Source organism: Rhinolophus hipposideros (genome assembly GCF_964194185.1).
Source record: "Rhinolophus hipposideros genome assembly, chromosome: 9".
Classification (NCBI taxonomy): Eukaryota; Metazoa; Chordata; class Mammalia; order Chiroptera; family Rhinolophidae; genus Rhinolophus; species Rhinolophus hipposideros.
This window is the reverse complement of record NC_138055.1, coordinates 28,320,425-28,335,209: the sequence shown is the minus strand read 5'-3', so window position 1 is coordinate 28,335,209 and position 14,785 is coordinate 28,320,425. Positions and strand designations below refer to the sequence as shown.

General features: G+C 39.8%; 1 protein-coding gene across 1 annotated transcript in view; it reads left to right on the top strand.

The window, feature by feature from the left end:
• The window catches only part of GRIN2B (glutamate ionotropic receptor NMDA type subunit 2B), a 403,139-nt gene that overhangs the window by 291,028 nt on the left and 97,326 nt on the right, over positions 1-14,785 (top strand). Inside the window, exon 6 of the mRNA XM_081058567.1 lies at positions 8,468-8,582. Coding sequence (XP_080914693.1) covers positions 8,468-8,582 — 115 coding nt within the window. The remainder of the gene's footprint in view (positions 1-8,467; positions 8,583-14,785) is intronic.

Sequence of the window (14,785 nt, the reverse complement as noted above, 5' to 3'; positions counted from 1 at the left end):
GGCTACTGAGGGACTAACAAGTGGGTAGTACATACCACGTGAATACCAAGATCTGACAATTAAATTCACGATCTTGTTGCAATGATGTTGCTAACCTTTTTAGATATCAGAGGGACTATTCATTATGAATTTGTACCAACTAGACAAACAGTTAACCAAGTTTATTATTTGGAAGTGCTGAAAAGGCTGCATGAAAAAGTTAGACGACCTGAACTTTTCGCCAACAATTCATGGCTTTTGCATTACGACAATGCACCAGCTCACACGGCACTGTCTGTGAAGGAGTTTTTAGCCAGTAAACAAATAACTGTATTGGAACATCCTCCCTCGTCACCTGATCTGGCCCCCAGTGACTTCTTTCTTTACCCAAAGATAAAGGAAATATTGAAAGGAAGACATTTTGATGACATTCAGGACATCAAGGGTAATGCGATGACAGCTCTGATGGCTATTCCAGGAAAAGAGTTCCAAAAGTGCTTTGAAAGGTAGACTAGGTACTGGCGTCGGTGCATAGCTTCCCAAGGGGAGTGCTTCGAAGGTGACCATAGTGATATTCAGCAATGAGGTATGTAGCACTTTTTCTAGGATGAATTCTCGAACTTAATTGTCAGACCTCATACTCTGGACAAAAGATGATTTGTGCCCCTCGTGTTATGGGCAAGATGGAGCAGGACGGTGTGAGATTTCATTATGCTTCTCAGAATGGCGCTCAATTTAAAACTCATGAATTGTTTATTTCTGGAATTTTCCATTTAATATTTTAGACAGTGGTTGGCTATGGGTAACTGAAACTTCAGGAAGCAAAACCATGAATAAGTGGGGACTACTATATTATTAAAAAAAAAGGCAAAGATCCAGGGATTGGGAGACCTGGACTCTGAATTTATTGTGCCAAAGAGTTGGCAGCATTTCCCCAGGCCTCAGTTTTTTCAGCTCTAAGTATGAAAAGATAGACTGAGAACCAGAAGTCCCTGCAAACACTACCATTCTCTGACATTCAGGCAATATAAAAGACAAGGTCATCATTATAATAACAACAGAAACAATAACAGCAGCTAAAACATAAGACATTATATATAGGTGCAGTTAGTACAGTTCTAAGTCCTTTATGTCTACAGAATCGTTGTTGTGCGGATTAATTATAACAGTCCTATGAGATAGGTACTATTATTATTCACATTTTTTATGGTGAAGAAACTGAGGCAAAGAGAAGTTAAATGACTTGCAAGATAACACAATCTCAGAATTGGTGGATCAAGCATTTGAGTAGCAGTCTTCTGAGTACAGTCCTTGCTCTTACACACCGTACAGCACTGTTTTTGTTGTGTGTGTGTGTGTGTGTGTGTGTGTTTAACACATACTGCATTTCTTTCTTCTTTGTTTAACTTATCCTCTTTCTTCTTTTTATTTTCTTTCTACTCCTCATCACTAAGCACTTTGAGGCATTGTCCAGGTCTTTTTATTCCTTTGAGTGTAGTATATCTTGCTAATGAGAACATGTTTCTGGGATTGATCCCAGATGGACCCGTTGGTAAACCCAGAGAATTGTTCCCTGGCCATGGTCTGCCATATTGACCCCATTTGGTGGAAGGGTCCAGATGGGTAGATATGAAGCCTTCACAGCTGGTGGCATAGCCATTTCGAACGAATGCTCATTGATTTAACATCTTTCTGGAGAAAGGTTAATGTACTCCACATTTTTATATTCAAGCAGAGATTATTGGGCAACTCCCAGCAATACTCCTGTATGTTCTTGCATTTCAAATAAAACTAATTCATAGCACTCAGTTATGAAACAGAATCCAGATAATAGCTCTCAGGAATTTTTCATGGTTAGGCTTAGGGGCCTGAGAAAAAGTTTTCATTGTAATAGATGGTGAATTGACACATCACTATTTGCGCCTCAAGAGAATGCAGTTCAACCCAGACTGCAAAGGGGACAATGCGCAATGCTCACCACCAGCAGGAGAGAAGAAGTGTATTAAATTCACATCAGTCAGTCTTCAAGATACTTTAATTAAGATACAGTCTTCAAGATACATTAATTTAACACTATGGACTTAGAATTTCAATAACTAACATATGGACTAGCCCAAACTTGAACCTTTCATGGTTTGCAAATAATTATTTTATACCAAATAAATTAATGATATAAATACCATGCCAGAGAAAAATTTTAATCCAGTGGGAAACAAACCTGCCTCAAGTAATCATAAGTTAATATTACAATCTGTTCTTTAAATTAGTTTTTTCTGAAGTTCTCTAGTAGGGATCATTTTGCAAAAGTTAGGAAAGGACTGCATTCGACAGCTTAGGAAATTGGTATTTCGAATGATTTTAACAGCATGATTTAATATTTTCATATATGAAATTATATGTCCAATGAAATCTTTAAAACGTTTTCAAATCCCTTTTCCTTAAAAAGAAAAGTATTGTTGGCAAGAATAAAATAATTCATGTGCTTGAAAACTTTGTCATATAACTTAGGAACTGGTGGATCCAGGATTTGAACGGAGGTGGTCTGACTGCAGCGTCCTTGCTCTTAAATACCATGCTACATTGACTGCTGCTGCTCTTGGTGATGGTGGTAGTGATGGTGGCGGTGGTAGTTATGGAGTGAGTGTGTGTGTCTGTGTGTGTGTGTATAATATATACTGCATTCCTTTCCTCTTCGATTAACTTATTTTTTCTGTTTCTCCTCATTGTCTTTCTACCAGCATGTTATGGCATTGTCTAATCAGTCATTTGAGTGTAGGATATCTGACTAATGAGATATTCTGGGTTTGATCCCAGAAGAACCCTTTGGTAAGTCCATAGAATTGTTCCCTGGCCATGGCCTGCCACATTGGCCGCATGTCCTGGGTCAGTCATTTTGGGTTCATTTTAATAATTATGAATATCTAGGTTGGAGAAAAGTTGGAAATTTCTATTTAGTCTATCAAATCAGGGCACCAAACATCTAATTTTTAAATAGCTTTACCTCTTTCCCCCAATACTAGCCTCTAATTAGGGAGCTTTTACATATTCTAAAGTTCGCTATTTCTAATCCTGTAGGAAAATGTTTTAACTCTTTCAAAGAAAACATGTATATAAAATAGTAATTTCTAAAAGGAGACCAGAGAAAAAAATTTGTTTTGAAAGATTTGTGGTTTTGCCGTTTAGGGGATGGGGTTGTTAACGTAATAGCCGTAGTATTAATCAGATGAAATGTAGAGACAGAAAGCACGTCAAAGGAGCATCTCTGAACTTCCCTCACCAGGCAAGTAAGATGGTATTTTATAGGTGAGGGAGCTGAAGGCTTTAAAAGGTAAGTGACACACCAAAGACACAGTTATAGAGTTATAGATAGATTTTCAGAGCTAGAAAATTATAAACAAAGGGTCAAGAATTCAAGTTACCTGCCTGGAACTGTGTTCCTTTATTTCTTTGCTCTTGCTAACTAGAGAATGGCAACAGAGAGCTGTGAAAAATTCCACAATTTTTGAGGCATGGTGGTGAGTGGACAGAACACTTGATGGGGCATAGGGGGAGGTGAGGACACCTGGATTCGGTTTCTAGCCCTGTCATCTGATCTTTATAAAGCCACAAAACCTGTCTGGACATTATCTGCTTTATCTGAAAATGAAAGGAAGATGAAATAAGTGACTTATTTATCTTATTACCACATTAACAGCCATAAGTTTTTTTAATCTAGTGCCTTGTAAAAATATGGAGGGCATGAGTATTGTGGGGCCAGGGCTCTTGGTTTGCTGGGAAAATTCTGGCAGAGCTCGTTGGGATGCCTCTCACATAGGGTACCCTGCTAAATCATTGTTTTAAGTATCAACGTGGTGCAGTGGATGAGCTCTGAGCATCATCGTCAAAGTCAAAGAGGCACAAGGGATTTTTACCTCAGTCTGACCCCATTAAACCCACTGGAGTATGACTTTGGCCATGTAAAGCAAATGCATTGGCTCTGAGCCCATCAGGGTTCTAAGCCTCTTTCTCAACAGCAGGAGTCAAGCATGAAATGAGATGGATTTTATTTTATGCAATCTGTATTAGGGATCTCCATAGCACAGGACATGACATGTGACATGAGAATGCTAAAATGCACATCTAGGGCTCAGCAAAACTGATTTCATTTCACTTAATGATATCGCAAAAAGACACAAAACTGAAAATTAGAAGACTTGACCTCCAGTCCTGAAGAAACAGATCACCTTGGAAAGTTAGGTAACATCTTGGGACCTGTTTTCTCTTTTCTAAAATGAGAGTTCTCAATGGATATTTTCTAACTTTTCTTCTAGTTCTAGCAATCTGAGATTTGTGTAATATTAGAATTTTATGAGCTAGGCCATCAGGTTTCCTACAGGTCAAACTACATCCCAAAGACAAATCCAGCAATATTTGTTATATACCCAAACCTTGATGGGACTTCCTGGGAGTTAGAGTCTTAAGGGCAGAGCTTCTGAATTTGGCTGCCACTTGAAGCTAGGTTTTCTGATTGCATACTTGAGAATAACATGTTTTTTAAAAAACAAAATAGCTGTGGCATCTCTTAATCTTATAGTTTACTCCTTTATTGACAATATATACTTGGAAGATTTGAGGTTTTAATTAATGTTCAAAATTGACAAAGTTCAGTCAGGTCCAAACATAGTTGGATAATTTCATGTCTTATGGAAAGTTAAATTGATTGATAACACTGCAATCTCCATTCCTCCATTGGGTCTTGTTAAATGTAATCATTACACTTTTACTCACTGAGGTCCAAAATGTGATTAAGTACTCAAATCATGCAAATATACAGAGGGTGCCAAATATATGTATACACATTTTAAGAAAGGAAAACTATTAAAAATTGTAATACTCGATATATACCGATAGCAAAAGATGAATACAAGTCACGTTTGACTTCTGCAATGACAAGAGTTGCTCTAAGTGGTCTAGACACGAGACTGGTCTAAGTGTCTAGACATCGGCGTCTAGACACTTCTGATTACAGCGAACTACTGCTTGAGCAACGTTGACCAAAGTGTCCACTTGTATACATTTTTTTGGCACCCCCACTATTCTTTTTCTGAAAACCTCTATTGTATAACCTTATATTTATATCGCATTTTATATAGATTTTTAAATTCACTATTTCATGTCATCATCACAGCAGCCTTATCTGATAAACTGGAGGTAACAATGGTGTTGCCATTTTAAAAAGAAAACACTGAGGTTCGGATACCAAGGTCACATGTCTACAAGTGACCACACTCCAAATTAATTTTTCACAGTTTTCATTACCAATGAATGGATGGTTTGTTCTGCCGTTGAAAGGGCATCCTTGCTCAAGGAAGGTGTGTGTTTCTTAGCTCCTCACTAATAGCTGAATGTTGGCATGTCAGAAGGAATTACTCAGCAAAACACAATGTGAAATGATTAATGTAAATAGTGCTAAAAGACAGAAATGATTAAAGGATACTTTGGAGAAGAATATTTTGTATAATGTCATAAATTTTATTAATAGTTTTGATAAGTGTAAAATATGTGAGAAGTGATCAGATAAAACAAAATGAATCTATTGACCTGGAAGAGGGCGCACATTCCAGAAAGAGGAAAAACTATAAGAAAAATCAGAAGGATCTGGAGCAGGAATAATTAGAGAGATTTAACTAAAGAACAATTACATTGTCCATGAATATGGTTTATTTTCTCAAAGTTTGAATTTCTCAACTTATACACTGAATTCAGTGCTGTCTCATTTAAAGAAGTCATGGTGAGAGGCTATGTACTTACTCTGTTCATGCTACCTATTACTTAAATTATTTTTGGAACTTCTCTTTTATAATTGCCCTCTGAAATGGACACTTTCTTTTAAATATTCTTAATGGTGTTTTAGATAAAGTCAGAATTATTCAGAGCCATGTCTGGTGAAAAGGAGGGTGCTTAAGACAGGTAATTTATTCCCCTCTCTCCCTCTTTCCTTGTTTATTTCCCTCTCTCTCTCCCATCATCCTTTTTTCCCGCCCTTCTTTTATCCCTTCCTTCTTTCTCCCTCTCCTCCTCCTTTTTTTCTTGCTCCTAAAAAAAGACAAGACTACATTTTTTGCATATCTCATAAACCTTCCCTGAACACTTCTAGAAATTATTCTAAACAATGCAGTATTGTAGTAACAACATATTTTCCAAATTAATTATGTTGGGTACTTAAATTCTAGTTTCTTTAAAATAGTTTGTTTTATACTCTTGTAATTATATTCCTTGAAATGAATTATATAGGACTTTGGTTGGAGCGTTCAAGTTGTTGTAAACTACAGGACATGTGACTGTTATCTTCTAACTAGTCATGGGCTCGAGCCAGCATCACTGAGCTGAGAGATGAAGAGCAGTACAGGGAATGGAGAAGATGCTATGTGGAACATTGGGTTGAATTAGGGATGATACACTTTTACCGATTGGAAACTTCCAGGGAGATAAGAGGATGAGAGGAGGGAACTTGAAGCCATAGCATAGGATAACCTCAGGAAGGAACCTGGGATATGTGGCATAGGAGAATCAGGGTCGTATGGTGAAGAGGACGTGGGACAGACAATATGGCTTAAAATGTAATTTCTGCGCCCACTTTGCTGTGGAACATTGGGCAAGTAATTTGACCTCTCTGTGCTTCAGTTTCCTTATCTATTAAGTTAAAATTATACAACTAAATGAGCTTAAGGTTTCTTCAAATATTAAAATTGATTTTAAAGATACATGATACATGATACATGATAAATGTCTTGAAATGCTTGAAGAGGTCCCACATGAAAGAAGGGTTATTAGACCATGACTGTGTGATTCCCAAGGAGAAGATCAGGCTCAAGGGCTTGCTGGGCAGTGAAATGGCTACCTTGAGGGTGGCACGTGGAGTGGCAGGTGGAGTGATAAGCTCCCCATGAGTGGGAGTATTCAAGAAGAGCTGAGAGGGCTGATTTTATGATGCTGTAGAGGGGAGGCATAAACTTTAAGAAGTGATGAGCTAGTTCATTGTGAAGATTTCTTTCAATTCTGAGGTTCAAGGAATCTCTACTCTTTGAGATCTTCAGGGCTCTTGGTTGCACTGGTAAAACTACATGAGACCAAAGAATGACAGGCTTAAACATCACAGGCAGCTCTGGAAGTAACAAATGGTCCATGAGAGTTTGGCTCATGATGCCTAGTCATCTTTATCATTGCCTAAAGAATGTGCATTCTAGCAACCTTGTTGCTTACGCCAGTGTTACCTGGACGAGTCAAAAGAATCTCACCATTTCATTGAATGAAAAGACTTAAAAGAGGAACCTTAAAGCTGCATCCGGATGCTTTCATCTTCTCCCCTTCAATGCAGTATTAGAAAATCACTGTTGGCCACATCTCTGAAGCCCTTTAGAACCCTCATGGCCATGACAAGATACCCCTTTTGCTTCTTGGCCGAGACACATCTCACAGCAGCATCCGGCCCAGGGCTCCAGAGTCGCATGTCTTGTGGACACAGAGCTAATCATTATTGATTCCATGGGCCATGATGGTAAAGGGACATTAATTACTATCAGCACAGCTGCACTAACGCAGTTGTAATGAGCATGCCTGTGGGAGTTCCCAGTGAGGGAACTCTCTTCATCAGATTAGAGCAGCCAGCAAGGGAACGGTGTGTGCTGGGGGTGCAGGTGTTGAGGAGGAAGACGATTTCATTTATCTAACTCTAGTTATTACCAGAGTTTCTACTAATTTATGTGCATGTACCAAGAGCTCTTTGTGAAATGCCTCTTCTTTGTTCCCCTTCTGCCCCAGTATTTTCTGTGCACTATACAGAGTACAATAGCCCTGGTTGCCAGATGCAGCTTACGGAATCAGATCCCTGATTGCTGGACTCATCTCAGAACTCAGAATTATGGGTTGGGCAGGATCTTAGCAAGAGTTCAAAACCATGTGCCTATCTCTGGGATGGGGAGAGACCGTAAGCTCCAATATGCAGAGACAATTTTTTTTAGCAGAAAATTGTCTTGGTACACTTCCATTTTCTTTTCCTGTCTCTACCACCTCCGTCCTTGAAATCACCTCTTTTTTTGAATAATAACTGTTAACACTTAATGAGGGTTTACTATGCACCAGGCCTCATTTAAGCCTACAAACCTAATAAAGTAGGTTTCTCTATGACATTATTTTTTGTAGATAGGGGAAAAAAGTGATGTTCAAAAGTCTAAGTAATTTGCTCAAAGTCATAGCTATAGACAACTCAAACTCAGAGCCCTTATTTTAAATTATTGTATTATCTTCTCATATTTTTCCTACTAGGTGAAAACTTGATGACTCTAGTGCATAAGCAAACGGGAGCTTGAGAGGCACCAAGTTTCACGTCGTATTTGTGTACTTATCTACGTGTATATCTCCATCCATCTTTCTCGCTCTCTGCCTAGCTATCTTCTTCCCGGCATACTTTCTGCATACTTTTAACCTTCCTTTTATTTTATCTTTACAGGTATTTGATCAATGTCACTTTTGAGGGGAGAAATCTGTCCTTCAGTGAAGATGGCTACCAGATGCACCCGAAACTGGTGATAATCCTTCTGAACAAGGAGAGGAAGTGGGAGAGGGTAGGACATGTCTTTGGCAATTCTCCAGTAAACTAGAGGGGCAGGGATGTAAAATTTTGCCGCACATGAAATGAAAACAGTCCCTTGGTTTGGGTATCTGAGCTGGGGAACAAGAGATCAATATTTTGAGAACATATGAGAAACCATTTCTCAAATTTGTATCTCCATTTTCTTGCTATGTTGGTTAATCAAGTGGTTATTTTCTTTTATATTGCTATTTTTATTGATTATGGTGCTGTCTGAATCATGACTGTGTTTTAATGGAAGAGTAATTCATATACAACATAACACAATTTGGTGAAGAAAGCGAATCAGTGGTACAATTTAGAAGTCACGTCCTACACTGTATCCTGGGGAGGCCTGTGAAACCTAACTTATGAGCAGCCAGGTATGGATGTACTGTGTTGAGAGGCTTGCCATGCAAGGCTCTTCTCAGTATCTCTCCCAATGCCAGCTGATCACAGTGTCTGAAATTCTACCATTAGAAATTAATTTCTGTAGATGGCAGGCTGCCGAGGTTTAATTCCCGGCTCCTCTACTCACTAACATGTCTACTTAGGAACTTGGACAGTACTCTTAACTCTTCGCGCCTCTACTTCCTCATCTGTAAAATGGGAATAATAATAATAATAATAATAATAATAATAATAATAATAATACCAATATCACAGGGTTTTTATGAGGATTAAATATGTTAATATATGTAGAAGACTTAGAAAGGTGCCTGGCACATAGTAAGCACTCAATAGGTATTAGCTTTTATTATTATTCCTGATCCCTAGTTAGATACAAATGTTTCTGAGAGTAATATCATCACTGGTATTTCTTGGAGTATGTCCTGCAGGGCATTTGTCCCTTGAGATGCTTTGCTGAAAAATGGTTTTGCAAATAAACAAGTTTGGGAGATGCTACCTACTGTTTCTCACTCTGGGAGATTCTCAGAACATATTAGCATTTGAAAGTTCAGAGATGTCTTATAGCAAAAAACATCTTTCATTTTATTTAATTTGGCGTTCCCCCAAAATTGTTTTATCACAGCACCCCTTTGTGCCTGAAATTCATATTCTGGGAAACACTGATTTAAGGCAATTTCTATAAACTCCGTGGGCTAGTTGGCTGAGAACAGGCTTTAAGATGTCAGGGCTCTGACTAGAATGGAAACCATGCTACGTATTTCTAGAGAAAGTAGCCAGGAAAAGAGGCCAGAGATAAACTTGAAATCCAGTGTTGTCACAGAGAACCCTGGAAAGGTAGTTATATGACTGTTCACTGGTAAAACTGGGCATGTGTGACTCAGGTAGTGGAACCTAGGACCTTATCCTTCAAACTGGAAGATCTCAGTGTGTCTTGTTCCTCACATCGAAGAACAGCTATAAGGCTTACATTATTCCTGGTATTCTTGATTAAAGTTGCCCTCCCTCCCCTGAGTTAGCATTTGTTCAAAAATGGTTGTTCCCTGAGCTCCTGCTCTTCACCCCAATCAAGCTGCTTTTCACTGCTGCTGTAGAGACAAGATGATTTAAGAAGTGTGCTGGGACCCTCCTGTATAACAGGCACTTCTCTATATCTCCAGAAGAGGATTTATTAATAACTGAGGCTTCATGCATGGATCAGAAGTCATCCAGCTGGGGTAGCTTTTGTGCAATAAACTCGTGATTACTGTCTCAAGTGTGGGGTATCTCAAACCATCGTTTCTTAAAGAGACACCACGTGCTGTCACTTGTACTGAGTTCTCTTCCTTAGCCTGGACTCTGAGACCCGTGGTGCCCAAACCTTTAAAAACTAGACCCTCCTTTCTGGAATTGGTATCCCTTCCTCCTTCTCAATTCTGCCTTTACTCTAGCTCTTGAATGTATTCCTTTCTTTTTATTTGATCGAAGGACAATGTGATATGCCTCCCGTCTTCAATGCCCACCCTTGTCCATTCCGGTCAGTCCTGGGCATGGCTGTAGGCGAGTTTCCTTAGGCACGATTCTGCTTATGTTCTTTCTCTGCCCCAAACCTGCTCAAAGCTTCTGTGGTTTATGGATTCGTTCAAACTTCATCTATTCTCGCATCCAAGGCTCTGGTCTACCTTCCAATGCCTGTCTTCTCTTCCTCGCTGTTTCCCATCTCACTAACAAGCTGCATTGGTAACAAGCTGATAACAGACTCCTCTCTGTTCTGAGAGTATGTGTTGCTCCCTGTACAGCAATGTCATGAGGTCTCCTTTTCTTGGGATGAATTGTGCAATTATACAAATCATAACCATCCTTTGATACCCAATTAAAATATTGCTGTCTCCTTCCCTGATTTTTGAGACTTAATCTCTCACTCCCTTGTCCCCTGTAGCTTTTGTCCATACCTCTAGCATTCATCACGTCTGCCTGCGTTAGAGCTGTGCGTACACATGATTCCCGGGACAAAGGCTGTGTCTTTTATCGTCGTATCCTCACAGCACCCTGGAAGAGTGTGTTACATACAGCAGTTGGATAAATGTGTGCTGAACGAATGAGAACCATTACATTGCAAGAGTCTAAAATCTATCGTTAAGAATCCAAGTTTATGCTGTTGCCCTTGACACAATAGCTGAGTTTTTGGTTGTTCTTGTTATTGCTGTTTTTTGTTTTTTGGTGGGAGAAGAGATAAAATCTTTATGTAGGTTGATTTTTCATAGATCATGTTTTAAGTGTACTAAGGGAATTTGTTATTTAAAGAAATTCTGTTCTTTATCTTTCTCTAAAGCATTTTGGGAAGGGTTGGAGTTATGGAATAGAACGTTTTCACGTCAATTTGGTTAAATCAGGGAACACTGCTGACAAAAGATCTTTTGTGTTTCCAGAGTTCCCAGAACCACACAGCTCCCCAGCTTGGAAGTCCTTGTTAGGACTCACTTGTGGGCAGGAAGGGGTGTCAGGAGCCAGGCACTGCTACAGGGCATGTCTGGGATGTGGAGAAACTACACGGTGGGAAGTTGTACCTTTTGTTCCACTGTTACCCTGGCCCCCAGGACCTTTCTGCATCCTCAGAATTCCTAATACTACTTTAGAAGGTCCCCTGTGGTCCAGGGGAGATTTAGTGTCTGTGGACTCCAGGCAGATAGGCACCAGGGTAAGGATTCTACAGTGCGGAGATGGATACTGGGGAGATAAGCAGGAAAGGAATCTGGATTTGTGGAAGAAACACGGGCTAAGAGACTGGACTCTTAGCTTCTCGTCATGCTTCTAACTAGCTCTGTGACCTACTCTTTTCGCTTCACTGGATCTTTTTTTCCTCGTGTCTTAAAAGCATGGCATGAGATTAAGAAGACTTCTAGGGTCCTCTCGAGCTCTAACTTCTGGGGTTGCAAACTCACAGTGTAAATAAATAGAAGCTTGGAATGAAAATTGGGGGAGAGCTGGAGCATACAGAAGAAACCGGAGTTTGTTTTTAAGGACAGTAGCTCCTCAGGCATATTTGTCATTCTTGTCATTTAGATAAATATCGTCTCTTCCGACGGCCTTCCCTAATGACTCAAGCTACAGTAGCCACCCCGTCACTCTCACAAAGGTTGATTTTAATTTTCTCCAGTATACTTATTATCTGATGTACCACTTATTTGCCTGCTTGTTTGTTTGTTGATTGTCTCTTCACACCAGGACAGATGCTTCATGGGAGCAAGGACCTCATTCACCTCTACAATCCTTACACTTGAAAGGAGTGAACACTCAAAAGAGCATTGTTGAATAAATGAAGAATCTGTATGCTTAGGAGCGTTAGAATATTGACCAGCCATTTCACCTGTACTTGAAAATTCCCCCTTTAGACAGAATGGTTTAACGAAGGCAGTATGAGAGCAGGTACCTTTCCCACCGTTGGAGTGAATGCTCTGAGTGCCGGCAAAGGGCACAGGGGCGAGCTTCAGGGAGGCTGGTTTCTGGGGAGGCATGCCTGAACAGTCTGAACAGGAAGGCCCAGGAAGATTCATGAAGTTGTTGAGGCGAACCCCGTGATGGAATTTCACAGTATTCCTTCGGGGTTTTAAAAACTAGTCTCAAAGCTACTTGTCTCATGAATGTGGTTCCTTTCAAAACACTTAAAGCCAAGCAACCTAGTCCATGGGACTGAGCATAATTCTGGAAAATCGGAAATGCTGATATCAATTACCCAGGTTGCTGTTTATCAGCAGTGTAGACTCGATGACTCATTGCCTGAGTCTATCTCCATTTTGTAAACTAGGCTTGTACGTATGGCTTTTATAAAGAAGAAAGGAGACTTCATAGTAAAGCACCACTTAATAGCAACTGAAACATTGCCAGTATTCAGCAAAAGTCAATTGGTTGTCCCTACCCTCGTTGTGTAATTTTTTAATATAATATTTGTACATGTTAACAAAATCAAATGATACCCAAAAAGAGTCAAATGGTGAAAAGAATGTCCTCTTATCATCTATGATCCTTGGTTTCTCCAAGCCCCTCCCCCGAGCAATTATTATTCCCAATGTCTTATATTTGCTCTGAAAATACTCCAAGTATATACAAATATATATTTATTCAGCCTCCTTTTTAAAAAACAATCAGTAACTGCTTTTTTGAACTTTTAATGGGATCCTATATAGTTATCCACTAAACAGGCATGGGGTGTGTGTGTAGCTAGAAGAGCAAAGAGATCTCTGGATCAGAATTATAGTCACAGAAGTCCAAGTACATAGTTCTGGTATGTAGTAACGTGGAGAAGAACATTTAAAAAGGAGCACACACGCATACACATGCATGGCATAATGAGTTGGAAAGGGTAGGGAAGGGTGAAAAAGAATTGTGTGCACAGTGAGTTCATTTGTAAGTGGGGGACAGCTGCATAAAACTTGCGTTAAAAATAGTCTGGTGCAGAGAAGCAGTTTCAACAAGCGTTCAGACTTCTGTCTTTATCAGAGACTCTCATGATTTGCTTCATTGCTACTGCTCTCTGCTTCCATTTAATCGTTCCTAAAATGGGGATAATAAAAATGAAATGCAGTGGGGGTGTGTCTGAGTAACGACTTCAAGAAATGATGATGGTGCATTTTCAGGCTGTATGATGTAAACAGGCCTTAAAGGGACTGTCTGGGTCAGAATTACAGGGGGATATGTATGGTTTGCAGTTCTGCTTGTCTTTTCCCCATAGAGACAAGAGGTGTGTTTTATAAGCCCACTCCCTCTTCTCTGCCTCCACCTTCCAGAACATGCCCTTCCTTCTGTAGATTAAAACATTCTCAGTTTGTTTGGGTCATTCTTTGAGCTCCCCAGTTATAAGCCCAGTTATAATTTTAGGCATGCAATATCCAGGAGACAGTACCAACCTCAGGTATGGATGATATGTGATACTAGCACCTAAGGACTAGAACGATCATGTTCCAGAATGATCCATTTGGTGATAATACAACACAAGTTGATCACTGTTATGGCATATTCCACTTAAAGGATGTTTGACTGACAAAACAGTCTGTCCATCCCCTCCCATGTGCATACGTGCATCGCACATGCACGTGTACACACACACACACAGACTCACTCAAGTATTATACAAACTGACAGACGGCTCATGAACATAGGAACCACGTCTGTTTGGTTTTTCACCGTATGTCTCTGCCCAGCACAATGAGAGACTTTACTGAAGACGCCAGTACATATGTGGTGATGGCCCAAACACACTTGTACAAGGCATACTCCACCTCCCAGTCTCAGAGGAGAGGCCGGAGACTATCCATGACTTTTCCAGACTCTATACAGGGTGTCTGAGGACGTGAGACAGAAGCTCCTCATGTCAGGGGCTTTTGTTCTGAATCTCCTGATACCGCCATTTGACATGCTATGTTTGCTCACTTTTTACGAAGTACTAATATGCATCATTGCATTAAGGGATTAGAAAACAGGTTTCTTGGAGAAAGGCTGCGGGAATTGGGGTTGTCGAGGGGAAGATGAAAAGGCAATTTGGTGATGACTTACTCTTTTTAAATGTATGAAGAATTATTGTTCCAGTGTTGAGATCAGCTGTTTACTTTCTCCTCCTAGACAAAACTGGAGTAAGTGGGCTTAAGATCAAGCAGCGGGGATTTGTATTAGCTACAGGGAAATTTTCTTAATAAAGAGAAGTGTTAAGTACCAGAACTGTTAACAACCCCAGGGGTTGACTTTGGAAGCCCTAAAAACCAGCTATGTCCTTATATCGCTCTGTAAAGTACAGTCCTACCCAAACAACATTGCATG